The 19,294-nt window shown below is 34.2% G+C and overlaps 1 protein-coding gene across 1 annotated transcript; it reads left to right on the top strand.

Annotated features, from left to right (window-relative positions):
• Positions 1-9,631: 9,631 nt before the first annotated feature.
• Positions 9,632-19,037, top strand: LOC129087418 (beta-casein). Its single transcript, XM_054594335.1, has 7 exons — positions 9,632-9,682; positions 10,406-10,432; positions 10,523-10,549; positions 11,600-11,623; positions 11,716-11,760; positions 13,082-13,579; positions 18,840-19,037. The coding sequence occupies exons 1-7, from the start codon at positions 9,632-9,634 to the stop codon at positions 19,035-19,037; spliced, it is 870 nt and encodes a 289-aa protein (XP_054450310.1).
• The last annotated feature ends 257 nt before the right edge of the window (positions 19,038-19,294 follow it).

Raw genomic sequence — 19,294 nt, 5'->3', positions numbered from 1 at the left:
ATATGGGCAAATAATTTTTGATAAAGGAGCCAAAAACATAGGATGGAAAAAAGAAAACCTCTTTGATACATGGTGCTGAGAAAATTGGAAAGCCACATGCAAAAGAATGAAAGTAGGTTGTTACTTATCATACATAAATTTTAACTCCCAATGGATCAAAGTCCTAAAAATAAGACCTGAAACAATAAAATATATAAAATAAAACATAAGTACTAAACATATATGTTGGTCTTAGAGAGGATTTTATGAATTTAATGTCAAAAACAAGGGAAATAAAGGAGTATTTTTTTAAGATTAGAAGAATTACAGAATGTTGACAGAAAAGAGGTAAAGAGAGAAATATAGTAATGCAATAAAATTTCCCTGAGTCAAAAGTAAAGTATGTTCCTACTTTCAAGTATGTTTCTTGTTCATAGTGTAGTGTTTAGCTTTATAGTAACCAGAATAATTCTTCAAAAGTAACAGGCAAAATATATGGAAAAATAAATATCTGTGGTATTTACATGTTGACACAATTTTGAAGAGCTCATTTCTGCCTCTCAATAAAATAGGTAGAAAGTCATCTGCTATTTAATGTGAAAATGGGGAAGAAGTATTGTTTCTTTGAGTATTAAATAATTTTTAGGAAAGTGGGAGTAAATATATAGTGTGACCACTGGACTTCATTTTAAAGTGAAGAGCGACATGTAGACATAAGAAGTTTAAGGGGCATTGAAGACTTGACAGGCTCATTTTAAGGTCTTATGTTCTGGTAGAGTCAAATAATTCTTTATTTCAAATATTTAAAGGGATCTATTCAGTAGATAGAAAATGGTAAAGGAGAGTAGGAAGAGTGAAATTAAGAGTATGGAGTGATGAAATTTTTTACATGACCAAGTCTAGTTATCTGTCTTTCCACATTTATGATAGACTCATTAGCAGGACAATGCTCTCTTTATTTTATTTTTTTTTATAATTGTGTGACCTTTTGCATCATCTACACAGTAGTTCTAAACCTGGGATGATTTTGCCTCTCCCAGGACATTTGAAAATTTTTTTGAGAACATTTTTGATTCTACTAGTGGTATCTCATAAGTGAAGGCCAGTGGTGCTTCTAAACATTCTAAAGTGCACAAGGCTGCCCTCACAACAGAGAATTATTCTGTCTCCCAAAATGTCAATAGTAACATTGAGAAACCCTGGTGTAGCATATCATACGTGTTCAACAAATGTGGCATGAACCTGAGGTAAATTTTATAACAATCATGCATTGCATAAGGACTTTTTGTTCAACAACAGATGGCGTATTTGACAGTGGTCCCATAAGGTTATAATTGAGCATAAAATTCTTATCACCTAGTGACATCATAGCCATTGTAATGTGGTGGAGCAATGCATTATTCACATATTTGTGGTCATGCTGATGTAAACAAACCTACTGCACTGCCAGTCATATAAAGGTATGACACAATCATATATATAGTGCACAATATTGATGATAATCAACTGTGTTACTGGTTTATCTCTTGATTGTATCATTTTCTCTTTTCTTGATTTAATTTTGTGTTTTTTTGTATAGTAACATGTGGTACAGGCTTGTAACCTTGTAGCAATAAGCTATGTCATATAGCCCTGGTATGTAGTAGGCTACACCATCCAGGTTCCTGTAAGTGTACTCTGATGTTCACACAATGACAAAATCACCTCACTATGCATTTTTCAGAATGTATCCTCATCATTAAGCAGAACATGACTATATGTAAAGTAAGAGTAATTAGAATTAAAAATATGTCTTAAAAATCAGTTCCTTGGGCTTTATGTTTCCAAAGTGTTTACTTGCTCAGAGAATATTTTTCTTATTCTATGATCTTTGATTAACTTTATAAATTAATTTTAATCACTCTATTTTATATACAAGACATAATTTTATTATATTTGAATAATTTCATGAAAAGAATTAAAATACTCCATCTATATAAATAATGTTAAGGTATCTATCTTTATCTAATCTGTCAGAGTTAATCAATTATAGGTTATATTGTTCATAAACCTTGATCATTATACAAATCCACACTCTATGTGTTTATTTTATGTTTCTTCCCATGACTCCCTATGTTTTGGAAGTTATTAAGCAGTTCCTCCAATATTATTTTTAAAAAACTGAGGATTTTGTTACCAGCTCTGTCTCTAAATGGCTGTAGAATCCTGAGCAAATAATGCACATTCTCACAACCTCAGTTTTTTTCATCTCTAAATAATCTTTAACACATCATATGGATGATATTTGGGGTCTCTTACCATTCCTTTTTTTAAAAAAACATTTTTGCTCCCTTTATTACACTCTTTATCCTGCTTTTCTATCTGCTTTTTTTCTTGAAGGTGTTCTTTATATGGCTTCTACTCTTACCTTTGTCTTTCACCCTAACTTCATCCTTTAATCTTTCCTATCCATCACCAATGTGGAGATGAGCTTTGGATGTACAAATTCTGTTTATGACAAACAGACCTAGAACTACTTAACTTTGATGATACATTGCTCCTCACACAGGGTTGTCTTATAAAGTTTCAATGTATAAAATTCATATTTTATGGTATAAAATGGCAACCCAAGTTATGCTCTGGGAAATCTTGGGTTGTTCACATGGCATTTTGTTCCTTACTTGTCATTGTGTTCTGATGCTTTCCTAGCCGGTGGCACCTCATGTTATCTTAAATCTCTAGCTTTTCAATTTTGGGGGGAGGACAAGACTTTTTGCTAGCATATGGTTCATGATTTTTTTGATCAAGGTTTTGCATACCTTTCTGACCCAAGTGAGTCTTTAACTATATTGATTAATGTAATCCAAAATAAAGTGAGGAACAAGGAAATGCTGTATTTATTGCACAATATGCAAATCATTTGCTGAGAAAATATAATGGAAAATTTGAATGGGTAGGGCATGCTTGCTTTAGTAATTAATTCTTAGAAATCACACTTTTTTTGCCTATGCCTTGGCAAAACAGACCTAATACATATGGCACGCTGGGCAGCCATGGCTTTTAACTATTGGACCTATGACATTGGGATTATTTCATCATTTCTTTCACAACTTCATCCAGGATCAATATGAACATAGTCTTAGAATAAATACTAGCTGAATAGTTCAAATAGACAATAGACATTGACTTAGATTTTCTAACCAATATAAAGCTTATATGACTATTAGAAATGTTACCTTCTCTCATACATCTAGCATAATATGAATAAAAGTAATATGATAAAGGAAAATGACTAATCACTTCAATATTTTATTTACTTATTTTTGGGGAGCATCTTACCATGCTTAAATCCTGAATGTATCTATACATGCAGTGAACAGAAGAAAATAACATTATAAAATTAAGCAGTGTCAAAAAAAATTGACAATTACATTTGTGAACAGCAATCACTAAAGAGACAGAAACTTGAAGACTGCTTTTGTAAATAGGAACATATTAAGTTCTTATTTTGAGGTTATTTTGAAGGATGCTTTGAGGCCTCCTTCAGATTTTACTGTGGACTTTGGCCAAGACCCTTTTCCTCTCTAAACTTCAATTTCGTTTCTTTTCCTATCCTCTGTCCCCTCTTGAACATTAGCTGATAAACATTCACTCACTGCAAAATATATGAGATAAAAACTGAGAAGATTCATTTTCAAAAGTTTGTACTGTTATCAGTTATTTTCTACAAGTAGTTATTCTCTGTTACCTTTTGTCCTAAAACCCTTCATCAAATCCCCACTATCTAAAATTCATGTTCTTTATGAGCACAGCATACTTCGCTCTTAATTATCTGACTTCTTTCTCTGTTCTCATCTTCATCTACTCCCTTTATTGTACTTCATGACCCTGTTCACTACTCGACTTAATTGTGGTTACTTGTTTCTGACATCCAAGACCCTTTTCTTCCTTTTTTTCTTTAGTCTATAATTCTCTCCCCTTAGGTCAAATCCTTCATTTATCTTCATAGTCCTTCTCAGAATCATGTGTTCATGTAATTCCTCTTTGCTTCTCTTATCCCTCAACTAAAATAAATGAGGTAATTCCTTTGTGCCTATTGCACATTTTTGCAGCTTCATTAAAATGTTTTTTATATTTCATAACAAGTAGGTTTGACATTAATTAATCCTAAAGGCTTTTATCTCTTTAGGGACAGGGGTTTTGCATTTTTATTTATTGTTGCATTATTAGCAACTAGTAAAATGCCTGAGAAACATAGACATTTAATACGGAATATATTTCACTCATTACCTTAACAACCTCCAAGTTCACCTATCTTCACTGTATAGTACTGCACCTATCTTCATTATATATTCTTTGCATTTAGTCATTATTCAGAAAACCTCTTCTTTCTGATGCTGTAATTCCCATCTGTTAAAAAGCTCTAATTTGTACTTCTTAATATTGCTCAGTCTAACTAGGCCTGGTTTTTGCATTTTTTTCTTATCTCTGGCCATTCAAGCCCTTTTGGGGGTTCTACTATATTACTCAACTACTGCCACCTCCTCCCTTTTAGAACAACCAGCACTTTATGATTAGACATTTAGCACAAACACGTTCTATTCCCTGTCCCCACCCCAACAATTATACTGCAACCATCTTAACATAAATCTACTTGGGTAAAGGAAACAAGGTGATTTCTCCTCTTATCTAGATATTAATGCTGTGGATATTTTTATTCATTTTTATTTTCATATTAGCAAAATATGTTCCCTCTTTTAAATATTCCAAAGTCATATCCACTTCCCTCACTGTCAGCTGAAAACTCCGTCCTGCATCTAACTGGAAAAGTAAGACTATTTAATTTCAATTTTTCTACCCTGTATTTCAAAGTATGTATTAAATTTACCTATCTTCTCCTCCTTTTCTTTATTTTCAGAAAAACTGGTACATTCTGTATAGGTTTATTTCTTTTGGTTGTAACTCTTATCCTATTGGATCTTGCCTTATCAATTTAATTTCCACCCCTTTAGTGTATTTCAGCCACTTCTTATCATCAGCCTATTTTTTTAAGCTAAAAATCTCTGTCCTAAAATTACCTTCACATGATTCTGGTTGTTCCTATAGTCACAGATACCACTCCATAGGTGCCCTTAGTTCTACTTCTAAAATCCCTGAAGAGTAGTGTTGCTTTTCACTCCTCAGGCATACTTTGAACCACTTGGAGTGTATCTCAGTGGTTACAGTGATAATGACTCTAAGTCCACATATCTCTTTTCTGTTTCCACCTTATTTCACCTCTGTGTAGCATTTTCATTCTTGCCTTCATTTATTTTTTCCTAGCGATTCATTCCCATGGCTCCAATGACCCTCTACTTTCTTCTTCTTGATACTCTATATTATTTCCTATTTCCTTCTGCTGTACTAGCCTCTGAATAACAGGGTAGACTTGAGTTCTATTCTTAGACAATTTCCTTTTCACTTGCCACTTCTCCCTGGAGAAATCAATTTATTCTTTGCCAGAAAAAAATTTATACAGCTGTACATATGACACCATTGAGCATTATATTTAATTAACAACAACCCATCTTAGATATCTTCAAACTTAAATGTGTAAGACTTAACTGAGTATCCCTTTTCTGATTTCAGCTTGGTTTCCAATTTAGCTTATGACATGGATAAATTTTCAATTACCCTGGCATATTCTATTCATTTAAATTCCAGTTTTCTTTCATTCCTCTTATTTTAATAATAAGTTTTTATTTTGCTTCCCCTTGTGTAAGATGTTCAACACCATTTCCATAGTTGAACTCATCATAATGTTTACCCTCGACTATTATAATAGCATATTATAACAACCTCCGGCATACTAGATTGCCGGAGATATTGCCATAAAGACATATAATCCAAAATTTTTAAATCAATTTTCTTTCACATCTCTAAAATCATCCTTTTTTTAGTGAATTATGTCACAATGCATTCTGAAATTCAAGTCATCCATGATATGGCTCCATCAAATGCCTATAATAGTAACATATCCTGTATCCTCTATGTTTCCTAAAATACAGAACCTATTAAATGTGGTATATTACTGCACAAGCACCCATATTTCTTTCAGCCAAATATTTTATTCACATTTAGTTATATCTCAAAACTGTCATAATTCTTTTAAGTTTCAATTATAATAAGAACTCCTTGAGGACCAGCACACCTGCTCACACTCAGAAAAAGTGCCCATTCCTCTAACCAAGGCATAATAAAAGATGCACATTTAAGCCCAAATACTACATTGATAGATAAATTTTATAACATCTCAGGGGGTTAAGAAGTGGGCAGATAATCGAATAGAAGCACATGTACTCAGATCTGGTTTTAAATGGAATTTTTGAAATTAACAAATAATATGGATTTTGTAAATTATTTAATGTATTGGTGTCTCAATTTCTTCATTGAAAATGTGGAGAGGAAAGCTCTCATGACATCATGTATCATGGTATCCTGACATTTTGTTACAATCATACAAAATAAGCCAGTCAAGGACACAATGCTTGGCACAGAGTTAGTAGTAAATAAAAAAATTCTATTATAGTTATAATGCTTGAAAAAAATGATAACCTATATTTATCAGGTAAATAAGTCTCCATGACATTTTACAAAGTTTTCACAGACTTACCAAGGGTTTTGCCTATATGAGCCACCCAGGTTCCTTTTCTGAGATTTGCTATTATCGAATGAAGATTGTTTCTCTTGTATACAAGATACTGATTTTTAAGTTAATGATTTATTATACCTAAACCAGGTGGCCCTGGAAGCTTTGCAGTATGACTCACATGACTAAACCACAATCATGGACTTGTTTTCTTGTCATTTTTCTCCATGGCGGCACAAAACACTATCAGCTGCTAAGGTTAGCGTGCAGTTGTGGCCTTTGTAAGTCCCTGTGAATGTCTGGTGCTCATATAGCATTCCCACAAGTGAGGTCTTCAGGACCTACCAAGCGCTAGAGACCTAATTAAGTTGTAACATGGAGATTGAACCAGAGGCTCACTGTCCTCCAATGATTTCCTTCAGATGTTCGACAATTGCATTTCCTGGACAGATTTCCTATGTCAGGCATGAATTGCTCCCTTGTTAAAATGTTTCCCAGCATTTCTGAGGACAGATATTAAGCGGAAATCATTTTCTAATCATGCAGGCTTCTTGGAATTGAAACTTGCTATTGATTTTATTTCAAACCACAAAATTAACATGCTGTTGAATACAGTATATAAAAAGCCACAAAAGCAGTCACACCATCATCCACTTGGCTCCTCCTTCACTTCTTGTCCTCCACCTTGGAAAAGGTAAGAATTTCACATATAAATTTGATGTACTTTCTCTTTAGCTTTATTTCAACCACTTTGTGATATATGAAGAAAATTATTTTTAAATATAGTCTTTAAAATAAAGATATGTAAAATAGTACTGACATTATTCTCAACACTTAGATTAAAAAAAGTAGAAGTGCCTATGAAGATTTGGTAAATATTAGAAGGCCAAATAAGCTTCATAGGTCCAAGGAAATGTAGTAATGATGGTCAATATTTTTTAGTACAGGGTAGTTAACAGGCTACATTAAAAGATCTAATTCATAAATTATATCTTCCAGAATGATTAAACTTATCACAGTCCTAAAATCATATATTTATTTTTAAAATATTTTATTTATTTATTTTTAGAGAGAGAGGGAAAGAAACATTGATGTGTAGAGAGGTACATTGATCAGCTGCCTCTCCCACGCCCGCAAATTAGGACCTGGCCCACAACCCAAATGTGTTTATTGACTGGGATCGAACTGGCGACCTTTTGGTTCACAGGCGAGCACTCAATCCACTGAACCATACCAGCCAGAGCTAAAAATCATATATTTAAAGTATTGTAAAAAATTATCGGGAAAGCTTTATTCGGCAGGTAGTTATAAAGGTAGCATATTGAATCAAGATATTATGAGAGTTTTTTGGGAGCATGAACTACTTGAAATGCTTATAAATAATTTTTTTACAAGAATATATTCATTGAACTTGTTTATGACATACAATATCCTACTTTATTGTTCAGTTTATAAGTTATAAAAAATGTTAAAATAGACATGTAAAACAGCATTCAGTTAAAAAGAAACTAAGCTTTACTTTGTAAGAAAAATTCTAGAAGAGGTAGAAATAACATGAAAATTTATTTCAAACAAAAGAGATTGTAAAGAAAGAGTACATCAGACTATGCATTTTAATAATAAAGTTTGGCTTAAAAATTGATATATAAAATATACAAAATGCAATGAGATCTTCCTTCCATGTAATGATCTCTAATATAATAACATATTTTTGAGGCCTGACAATGAAAAACTAATTGGAAGTTTATAGAAGCCTAAGCAAAATAAAATTAGTAAGAAGTACATAGCACCCATGAGAAAAATCTGGAACACATATTTGCCTAACAAAGAGAAATATTTCAGCCTTAAATATTGCAAAGTATATTTTGCATATGAATTAGGGACATTTTTTAATTTCAAGGATTTTTATTTTGTTTATTGTTGTTCAATTACAGTTGTCCCACATTTTTCCCTGTTGCTCTCCCCTGCCCGCCCATGTTCTTCCCTTCTCCCACAGTCAGTCCCCACCCTGTTGTCCCTGTTCACGGGTCCTCCATACCTGTTCCTTGACTTGGCCCTTGTAGCAGAAATTTAGTTTATAAGTCTGGGGTTGAAGATTGTATGTTAAAGTATGTTGGTGGCACTTTTGTTCCTAGAAATAATAGAGATGGAAGAAAATGAAACATTTAGTACATTCTAGTCAAAAGTGTCAAAGTTTATTTTATATTATGCTACAATAATAAGTAGACTGTTTTAGGGACTGGGCAAGAGAATCTGATCCTTTGGTAAATCACCAAAAAATCAGAGAAAAGAGAAGCATGGTGTATGGTCTCTAAAGTTATAGGGCACAAAGGAAAAGAGACATCATTAGGTGTATGGGGATGAAGACTGTAGTGGATACACAAAGAGAAAAAACAAATATATCAGTCCTAAAAAAAAGTGTGGACAGATGGATCAAATAAATTAAATGCTCAAATAAAAATCTCAGTCTTATTAGAAGTAAGAAGATATGATTCTTACTACCAAATATTCATGAAAACTCATTCATTTAGTAAAGAAAAGCTAAAATAAACTATGATCTTCTATGTATACATTTTTTAATCAGTCTGTTCCCAATGGATATGAAGATTCATCAGGCGGGAAACCTTAATATTTTGTTCACTGCTTTAAACCAAAACCATAGACAGCATCAGGCAGTTAAGACTGCTGAATAAATATTACTCTTTTTGAATAAATGAATCAATTAATAAAGCTTCATATAAATATTTACAATGTTTTTCTGTATTTCAAAAAACACACTGAACTGTCAGTGAGATCAAAAAGAGTGAGATAGGGTAGAGCTGAGAGCTGAAAAATCTGAATGGCTTTTATTGGAGGATAAAGTTGATAAGTAAGACTAGAAGGTTTTGGCTTTGGTTATATAATAAAACTTCTACCGGTAATTTTCCTAAAATACAGTCATTTTAATTATCTTTGATTTTTTAAAGAGAGAAGCCTACACAATTAAGAAAATATCTTACCTTGACAACCATAATTCTTTTTTCCCATTCACAGGCCTTGAGAGCCATGAAGGTCCTCATCCTTGCCTGCCTGGTGGCCCTCGCCCTTGCAAGGGAGGTAAGAAAATCTCTAAATAATTAACATGAGGTGAAATATATTCCCATGTGAAGAGAACAACATTACCAATATTTTAAATGTACAAACAATGCAGAATTTCAGCAGAATTTTTTAATACTTTTAAAATAATCATGTACATTCACTCACTATTTCAACAGTGTCCTGTAGGGCCACAAATCTGGGTTAAATGCTACCAGTCCCTAAAGAAAAAAACAAATAAGCAAACAGGCATGAGATAAAACAAGAAGAAACAAACATAAAAGAGGAGTAATAGTGCCCAAGTACAATTGCCTGCATGTACAACCCAGATAAATATACCATATTCCAGTGATGAAACTCATGTAGCTCTTACCCTAGGGCATGGGGCCAAATCCTACCTGTGTCTGTCTAAAGACAACCAGAGGATACAGTGTCAGGCAATAATCATAATTATAAACATATTTGTAATTGTAATAAAAAGTGTTTGATACATATTAAAGTAACTCCCTCTCTGTTACCCATCAAATACGTTCTCCATTCAGGTAAAATAAAAATATAACATTAGAGTTACCAAATATAAAAGACATAAAACCAATTACTTTTCAAAGCTTCAAAAGATACACAACATTTTATATTTCTTATATTTGTGAAGGAGATATCTTTTCATAAAGAAAATAAAAAGTTAATAGTAATAGGAAAAAATGACTTCGATGAGAAAACTAAATGGTGTTATTTTCTTTACAGAAGGAAGAACTCAGCATAACCACTGAGGTAAGATTTTTTTTATTCAGAGAAAAAATTTTGACTATAAAATAATAACCTTGTCCGATCATCCAGTGGCAATTTTTTTTCCCTTTACAGACTGTAGAAAGCCTTTCAAGCAGTGAGGTAAGACAATGTTCATTCTGAAGCAATTTCCATGTTTGGAATAGTAAAATGCTGTATTATCTTTTGATAGTGTTATTTTAGAGATTTTAAGCCAATACACCTAACTGTGACAAATAAATTCTGATGTAAATGTCCAGTATATATGTTTAAGGGCAGAATAAATGTCTACAGTTTTCACTATTCAAGCACTTCCTAAGCCAGCTTCCTACTTTAAATTGTGTCATTGTGCCCCCACCACTTCTTTAAATGAACTGTACAGTCTTTTTAGCTGTCTTGAGCTCTCTCCATGGTGACCTCATTCACTTCTTTGACATTCATTGATCTCCTTCTGTGGACCAAACATTGACTAGGAGCTGTGGTGTAAAGTGAACAGAGACTGCCCATAGGAGAGAATGGCAACATAGGAGGTGGGCAGACATGCAAATGGACATATTTTGTAATTACAGTAGTCACTCTGGTGAATAAGTGGCAATGAGGCTTAGTTGGAAATCTGCCTGTGAGAGTCAGGTAGATGTTTATACTTGCACCACTTTTTAGGGTCTGTCATTACCTATTAAGTGCATCATGTGTATACTTTATCTCTTCACAAAGGTTTTCAGATCCTTGGGGAAAGCATTTATTTCTTACAATTCATTTGAAGCCTAAATATAGCAAAGAAACTAAGAATGATTAAGAAAATATATCCATGGTTATTATAATTTATTAACAAATATAATTCTTTTATAATCAGATGGGATATTATACATTATTTGTTGTCTTATGAAGGGTATATAATGAGATAGAAAATTAGCATCTATTAAATTCTTCTTTTTGTGCTATGTTCATTAATTTTCTTTTCTCTCTTGGCTGCACTTAGCTGTCTGTCTTTAATACAGCAGGCTTATACAGAATAGTGCAACATATAAGTTTCAGTAATTATCCTGTGTTTTTGATGATATTACCAAGCATGGTGCCCACATTAACCTATCATGCCTTAATTTTCTGATTTATATTGGCAAATAAAAATTTTTCATGAAAATGTAACCTGATTTTATTTTTATTTTCCTGAAGGAATTAATTGCACACCTCAACAAGGTAAAACCTTCATGTTTAAATGTTAATATTTTAAAAATTTCCTACATTTAATTTTTATAGGTGATAACATTTTTACATGATTTGTTTTTTAGCAAAAACCTAAGAAGTTTGAACATGAGAAACATCAGGGAAAAGAGGTAATTTCTAAAATTTTTAGCAAATATAACATACAAAATACTCATATGTGCATGTTCATTCTAAAGTATAAGAAAATACATGCAAATATAAGAGATGACACTTTAAGTCAATATATTTTTAATACATAGATTCATTTAAAAATGTATAATTAACTTGCAGAGTATAGAATAAATGCTAATTATTGATTTGCTCATTTTTCTAATGGTATACCTGTTTTGTATAAATGCACAGTTTTAGATATATTTCCACATTGGGAACTAGGTTCCTCTTATTCTCAAGATAGATAAGCTGATGAAAGAAATAAGAAGGCAATATGGCACAAATCCTAATTTGGTTATTGATTAGCTCTATAACATTGGCCCGAAGTTTCTCTGTACTTCAATTTCTTCTCTGTAAACTGAAAATATTCATAAGCCCCTAGGGTTGATGAGATGACAAAATAAATATTCAATGATTTACATTAAAATTTTATGTTTTATATTAACATTTAAGAATACATGCAGTTAATAAAAGCATTTCCATTACACAAATTAGAGAAGTGAGATATAAGACAATAGACTACATGATAATATGACTTTATCACGCAGTTATTTATTAGCAGAGTTGCTTTAAAATATTTTCTTAGACCATGTAAAATTCTTTATTTGATTAAACTACACATGCAATAACATATTTATCTAATTGTAATATTTCAGTTTTGTCAATGGAGTGGGTTTGTTTGGAACTTACAACAAATACTTTTCTAAGTCAAAATAAATTAAAAAATTGATGCCTCTTTAAAGACTTACAACAGCTACCATCTACCAAGGAAAATAGTGCTAGAAGTTAGCCGGTGTTGAGCAACTCCTTCAATTAAATCACAAATTAAGATTTACTTTTCATTGAAACACACAAAAGTAACTTTGAAGTCATTTCTCTAATTATTTCGAAAATACATCCTCCTTATGAAAACAATTTGGTCAATTATTATCATGTTATGTTGAAAAGTCCATGCCATTTGAATACCAAACTCTACAGCTAGTCACAGCTATTGAAGGCAACTCAGAAAAGGAGAAACAAGTTTGAAATGCCCAAACATTGATTTCAGTTTAATCTGTGTTTACCTAATAAAGGAAGTGGGTTAAAGAAAAATCCCCCAATGATGATTCAACTCATTAGTCTTCATGTAACCCCAAATGATTTCTTAACCAGCACAAGTAAAAGATTTTCTTACTCTCTTTTCACTTAATTATGATTGTTCAAAAGAAAGGAGGTTAATTCATCATGAATGGCAATTGCAGCTGAATCATGGACTCAAAGATTCTTTCTCCTTATCTCCAGGATGAACACCAGGACAAAATCCAGTCCCTTGTCCAGCCACAGCCTCTTCTCTATCCTTTCGCTGAGCCCTTCCCTTACAATGTCCTTCCACAAAACGGTCTGCCTCTTGCTCAGCCTGCTGTGGTGCTGCCTATCCTTCAGCCTGAAGTGATGCAAGTCCCCATTACTAAAGAGACCATCTTTCCTAAGCGCCAAGTGATGCCATTTATTCAATCTCCAATAGTGCCAATTTTTCAACGCCAAATCCCTAATGTCCCACAGCTTCCTCTTCCTCTACTCCAGCCCTTGATGCACCAGGTCCCTCAGCCTCTTCTTCAGGCTCCCATGCTTCCTCCTCAGCCCCTGCTTTCCCTTCCTCAGCCCAAAGCCCTGCCTCTTTCCCAGCAAGTGATCACCTACCCCCAGAGAGATTTGCCCAACCAAGAGCCTCTGCTTGATTCTGCCCAGGTGTTTTACCCTGTGACTGAACCTATTGCCACAATTTACAACTTGCAACAAGTAAGTCCTAATTTTCTAACTCTACTGTTTAATTCATGATGTGTATATGATATTAGAAGGAGTAAGAGATCCAGAATAAAAGGGTAAATGATTAATGAATGGATCCGAAATGCACATAGTGCACATCAGAGATTCTCAATACTAGTTACACAATAAAATAACCAAGGAAACTTTTTTCCCCTAAAATTCCAATGTCTAGGACTATTCACAGAGATTTAGATACAATTGTTCTGATTTTCTATGTAGAAGATATTGAATATTGAGAAGAAATTATTTCAAAGATTCTGATTTAATCGATCTGTTGAGAGTTTAGATAAAGACTGAAACTTACTAAAGACAGAATTAAATTTCATAATTTGGGTGTGAAATAAAGAAGTTTTATTATTTTCTACAGTTTTGAAGTGTTCCTTGTCTGCATTGTCTCCAAATGCTTTCATTCATATCTTGTTTCTGACATATGTAAATAGGAGGGCAACCAATGTAGATGCTTATTTTATTATTCATAGAATTTTTAAAAGTGTTCTTGGCAAAAAGTGAACTGCATATTTATTTATTTTTTCTATTTTTTATTTATTTTTAAGGTTTAAGAGGATTTCAAAGTTAATGTTTGTCTCTCACTTTGGTAAGATTTGGGAGGTTGGAGATTAGACTAATTATATTTATACTTAATATATTTTAGCATTTCATTGTCCTGACTAAACCCAAGATAATGAGAAACTCCACCAATACATGAACTTATTTCTTAATTATCAATATGTCATGGTCATCTAAATGGTTGACTATTATATACGCAAATGAAATGATGTGGGTTTTTTTTTGTATTTTAAATTGTTTTAGTTTCAGTAATGTGTTACTCAAAAATTTAAATGGTTTGTTTACAAGTCCCTATGTCCCAATGCTTGATTATCATCATTTTTAGAAAAAAAATTGAAAGTAGTTTTTCTATTTTGCAAATATGTTTGAGCTCTTTTTAAAAATTGACTTGCATTCTCATATCTACTTTAGGCTCCAAAAAATAATTAAATTCTTTTAATTCAAGGATCAAAATAAAATTAATTAGTCTCATGGTAAGGATAAAAAGTGGGAGAGATTCTAGATACACACTTTTTAGTGATTATGGTAGACTAGATATTTCTGTGAAAGAATTCCAACTGAGATGCTATTTGGTCTTTGGAAACTTTAATATGCATGCAAGAAGGGAAAGATGTAATAAAATTTCTCTAATGAATGAGTCATACCAAAATTACAAATGGAGAAAGATAATATGGTTTTATCATATAATATAACTAATTCTATATTTGTTCTTTATTCCATAGAATTGACTGCGACTGGGAGTATGGCATCTTTTAAATATTTGTATCATGCTATCAAAAAATTAACCATTTTTAGATGATTCTACATGGAAAAATTGAAAATGTATTTCATTATTTTATATATTCTATAGCATTTATCTCAATTAGAATTCTACTCATAACATCTACTTTCAAAATTTTAGTTCAAAAAGTACCACAAAATGTCAATTTTGAATTGAAAGTCCCAGAAATCTATCAAAATAGTATAAATGTATGAAAATAGCTTCTGTAATTATGTTTATTATTACAGTTTCCTAACCAGTCATTTCAATAAATTAATCCTTTATGCATACTGAAGTTTCCTTGTCTTTATTTTAATTTTTCAAACCTAATTGAACTCTTCAATGCTAACTTTAGATTATTACTATTGTTAAAAAATAGTCATGGAAGAATTGAAATTAAATGGAATGCTTTGAATTGCATACTAAAAGATTAGAAGTGGGTGGAAATGATAATCATATGTTGTGTTTGCTCTAGAGAGTCTTGGTTTATACCCACAGTCCCAGTTAAACAATTATTTCTATGACTTTCACCCTCAAAAGTACTCAGCATCAGATGTCAAATTTTACGGTCTCCTTAGAAAAAAAGTTTCAAATGTGAAATCTGATTCACAGCTCTGCAACACAATAGTTAAGTGGTGCTTTGAAAGTTACTTGATTTTTTTGAAGCTTCAATTTCCACAAGTATATCACAGCTAATTTATAGGGTTTTATTAAAATTTTAGTGTGATTAGTGCACTGCACAATACATGATTAAGTGGTCCCTGTGAATCCATATTACTGACTTTGCTTAGAGTAGCAAGAACTTGATTATGTGGTTTTAGTCAGTAATTCCCAAGAATAGGAAACTTACAGGAAGCTCTGATATCCATTGTCTCTGACTGTGGAGTAATTGTTTCATTGTGATGAATTATCCCTCTACCAACTCCTGCACTATACGCCCAAGTTCTTCCACCTGAGTTTATACAATGATTCATCTCTAGCAGTTTTTCCATCTTTCCTGCATCCACAAGGATTTCCTTATATTAAGATGAAGTGCAAACCAAACTCACGTTATCATGTCCATCTTTAATGAAAAATTTTCATCTTTAATGGTAGACCTCCAAATCCCTCCCAGTTCTCCAGGTTACTCTATAGCAATTATCACAGAAATATCCTTACAGCTTCTTCAGTTATCTCATATGTTATTCTCTTATCAATCTGTTCTCACAAAGCTTTTGTTTCTACTGAAACCACTTATTTTTCCAATGTCTCCAACAACTTTCACCTTGCTAAATCGTGTTTATGTTACCCCTCTTCCCAGTGCTATATGGTATAGTTGATCATCCCTCCCATTTGAAATGTTATACTTCTTTTCATTTGAAATCCTATACCTGTTAAACCTTTGGTTTCTCTCTTGACTCACTACCCAGTTCTTTCCAGTCTCCTTCCGATATTTCCTTTTCCAAAGCTTTTAAGGTTGGAGTACCCTAGGAGTCAACCTTACTCTGGGTAATATTGTTTAGCTCAATGGCTTTATGTGCATCCACATCTAAATGTATATCCTCAAACTTATTTCTAGCCTCATCCTCAAACTCATACACTCCACTTGCCTTCTTGGCATTCACACTTGATTATCTAATTAATATCTCAAACTGTGCCTAGCCATGCATAACTCTTCATCTCATACACAAAGGAATGTTAAGCAATGCTGATATAAATGTAAATTGGCACAAGCACTATGGAAACCAGTGTCAGTCTCTGTCAAAGACAAACATTTGCCTACTCATGACTAGTGGTTACACTCAAGTATGTAGCAAACAGAAATAATATACATGAGCACTAAACAGAAGTACCCAATGTTATTAATGGTATTATTCAGAATATCTTAAACCAAATCAACACTAATGTGAATCAACAGTATTTTGTATAAATAAATTGTAACATACAATGGAATGGAATATTATACTATGGTTGATATGAACACACAAACCAGTGACTGCCACACAAACCATCTTGGATGAATTCCATATAAATACTATTGAATGACAGTAACCAGATATAAAATATAACAGGGTTTTCAACCCAATAAATAGATTCCATTAGAATCTATAAAAATTAATTTCTTACTCCAAGATGGCAGAGAAGTAAGTGGAAGCTACACAAACCTCCTCACAAGACCAATCTTGAATTAGAACTAAATTGTAGAGAAATCATCTAAAATAACCAATGGGATGTTAGCTGGAGAGAAGTCTTATAATCATGAACAGACAGAAGAAGCTTCTTTGCCGCAATGTGACTGTTATGGAGTGTTGAGGAGATGCAAGAAGGCTGGCTGGGCTCCTAGTATCACAGCTGAAGGGCCAGGGATAAATTCCAGTGGCTGGGAGGTTCCCCCTGAGAAGTGTGGGGCCTAAACCCCAAACTGGGCTCCCCAGCCTATAGCACCGGAGCAGGAAAGAAACCCAGATATCATCCAGCTGTGAAAAGCGGCGGGGTTTCTGTTTGCAGAGAGAGACATCTAAACCCACAGAGAGCTTCTTAAAGGACCAATGCATAAAATTTCATTTGTAGTCACTTAACCAGGGCTCTGGCAAAGCAGAAGCAGAGCACACTTGAGACACTTCAGAAAAGTTGGAGATGGTGGCACAGGGAAAAGAACTGAGGGAGCAGCCACCAGAATCCCAGTGTTGAGTCATACCCCATACTGGAAGAACCATCTTGCCCAGGCAGAGCAGTCTCTTCCAAGTGGCATCAGCCTGAGGGGAAATAATAACCCTGCCCACAGGAATTACTCTGTCCCATCCTGTAGTGCTTAAACCTGACTGCTGGTTGCAGATTGACTAGATTAACAACTGAAGGAGACAGCCACAGACTGTGGATCACTGGTAGCCTTGAACCAACTGACTAGAGCCAGACTGGGATACCATATGATGTCACCAGAGGCAAATCCAGAAAGAGAAAACAATGGTAAACACTATATACTACTGAGATGAATTCCACCGTGGTCTTCTTCAGAATTTGAGTTATTTTCTCTAGTTGGGAAATGCACTGTCTGGTTTCAGGAACTGTAACCCCACTGACAGGTTGGAGGGCCCCAAGGCTGGAAATAATCAGGGAGGCCTTAGAGAAAGGTTCCTGAGGAGACATAACCTGACCCCCATGGCAGGGGCGTAGCTCCTGCCTTTCTGCTTTGCCATGTGATGATCGGTAATCCATGACGGGTAACTTTTCTCGTGCTGAGATACCAACCTAAGACAGATATCGATCGGGTATTGGCAGCAGACAAGACATAGGGGAACACAGAGAAAGGGCAAAAAGACCCGCACCCCTCGACTTAACTTGGACATGGCCAGAGTCCTCATTCTATCTGAAAGAAGTCTCCTTGTCTCTTGGAGGCTGCCCCCCCAGCCCCGCCCCTCCCCTTAGGCTCCAAACAATACTGGAGTCAGTCCTAAACCAGATCTGGTGGTTCCCAGAGAAATCAGGCCTAAAAGTAAATTTTTTAACGTGTGCTTTGTTCTTCCCTCAGAAGTTTTAGCCAGATCATGCTGGGAAAGAAATTTACATTATTCACAGACCCTAACCTTATACCCTTAGGCACTCTAGTGTTTACTATGCCCTCAGGTTTAGTCGCCTCTCCTGTTTACTAGTCTCCTCTAGGACCCATGTAAATCGGTGTGTTCCTGTCATTTGTTTTCTTCAAAACAATACCTATTCTCTGTGAACATTAACATACTGATGTAATGAGATAACCTGTGCATTCCTGTTACCTAGCCCCACTGATAACCTTTTCAATAAAAGCCTTTGAACAAAGGGACTCTGGGCCTCCCCACTAGGGGGATGTGCCACATCGCCTCTCCTGGAAAACAGAGAAGTGTTTGGAATGACTCGTGTTTATTCCCTCTATCTGTGATACCCCCAGGACAGGGTCTGCAGGATTCAGAGCTCCCAGTCCCATCTCAGCTGCCCCTGGTCAGCAACCCTCGGATCCTGGAGCGCCGTACGCCCTGTGACGCGCTCCATCCCTCTGCGGCCGTTGTTTCCCAGACCCAGGAGGAGCAGCGACCCGCTGGGGCGCTCCCCCAACTCGTTGCCTCACTATACTCTCTCCTACACACTTTTTAACATTCATTTCTTATCCTTCAAGTCCATTTATATTATAGTTTATTTCAAATCTCATATTTTGCTCTTCTTTTATTCCATTTTACCTTCTTTCTTCCTCCTATTGTTTTTTTAAATTCTACTTTCTTTCTTGATATGACTTGTTTCTGTTCTACACTCATTATCTTCCCCCCTCCAGCCCCTCAAAAACCATTTTTTTTTTGTCATTGGCCATCTCACATCCTTTTTCACACTCTTAGCCTTCTTCTCTCCCCATCTTT

The sequence above is a fragment of the Pteronotus mesoamericanus genome, unplaced genomic scaffold (genome assembly GCF_021234165.1).
Source record: "Pteronotus mesoamericanus isolate MK-2021 breed Mesoamerican mustached bat unplaced genomic scaffold, CSHL_Meso_final contig_130, whole genome shotgun sequence".
Taxonomy (NCBI): domain Eukaryota; kingdom Metazoa; phylum Chordata; class Mammalia; order Chiroptera; family Mormoopidae; genus Pteronotus; species Pteronotus mesoamericanus.
This window is presented reverse-complemented; position numbering and strand designations above follow the sequence as displayed.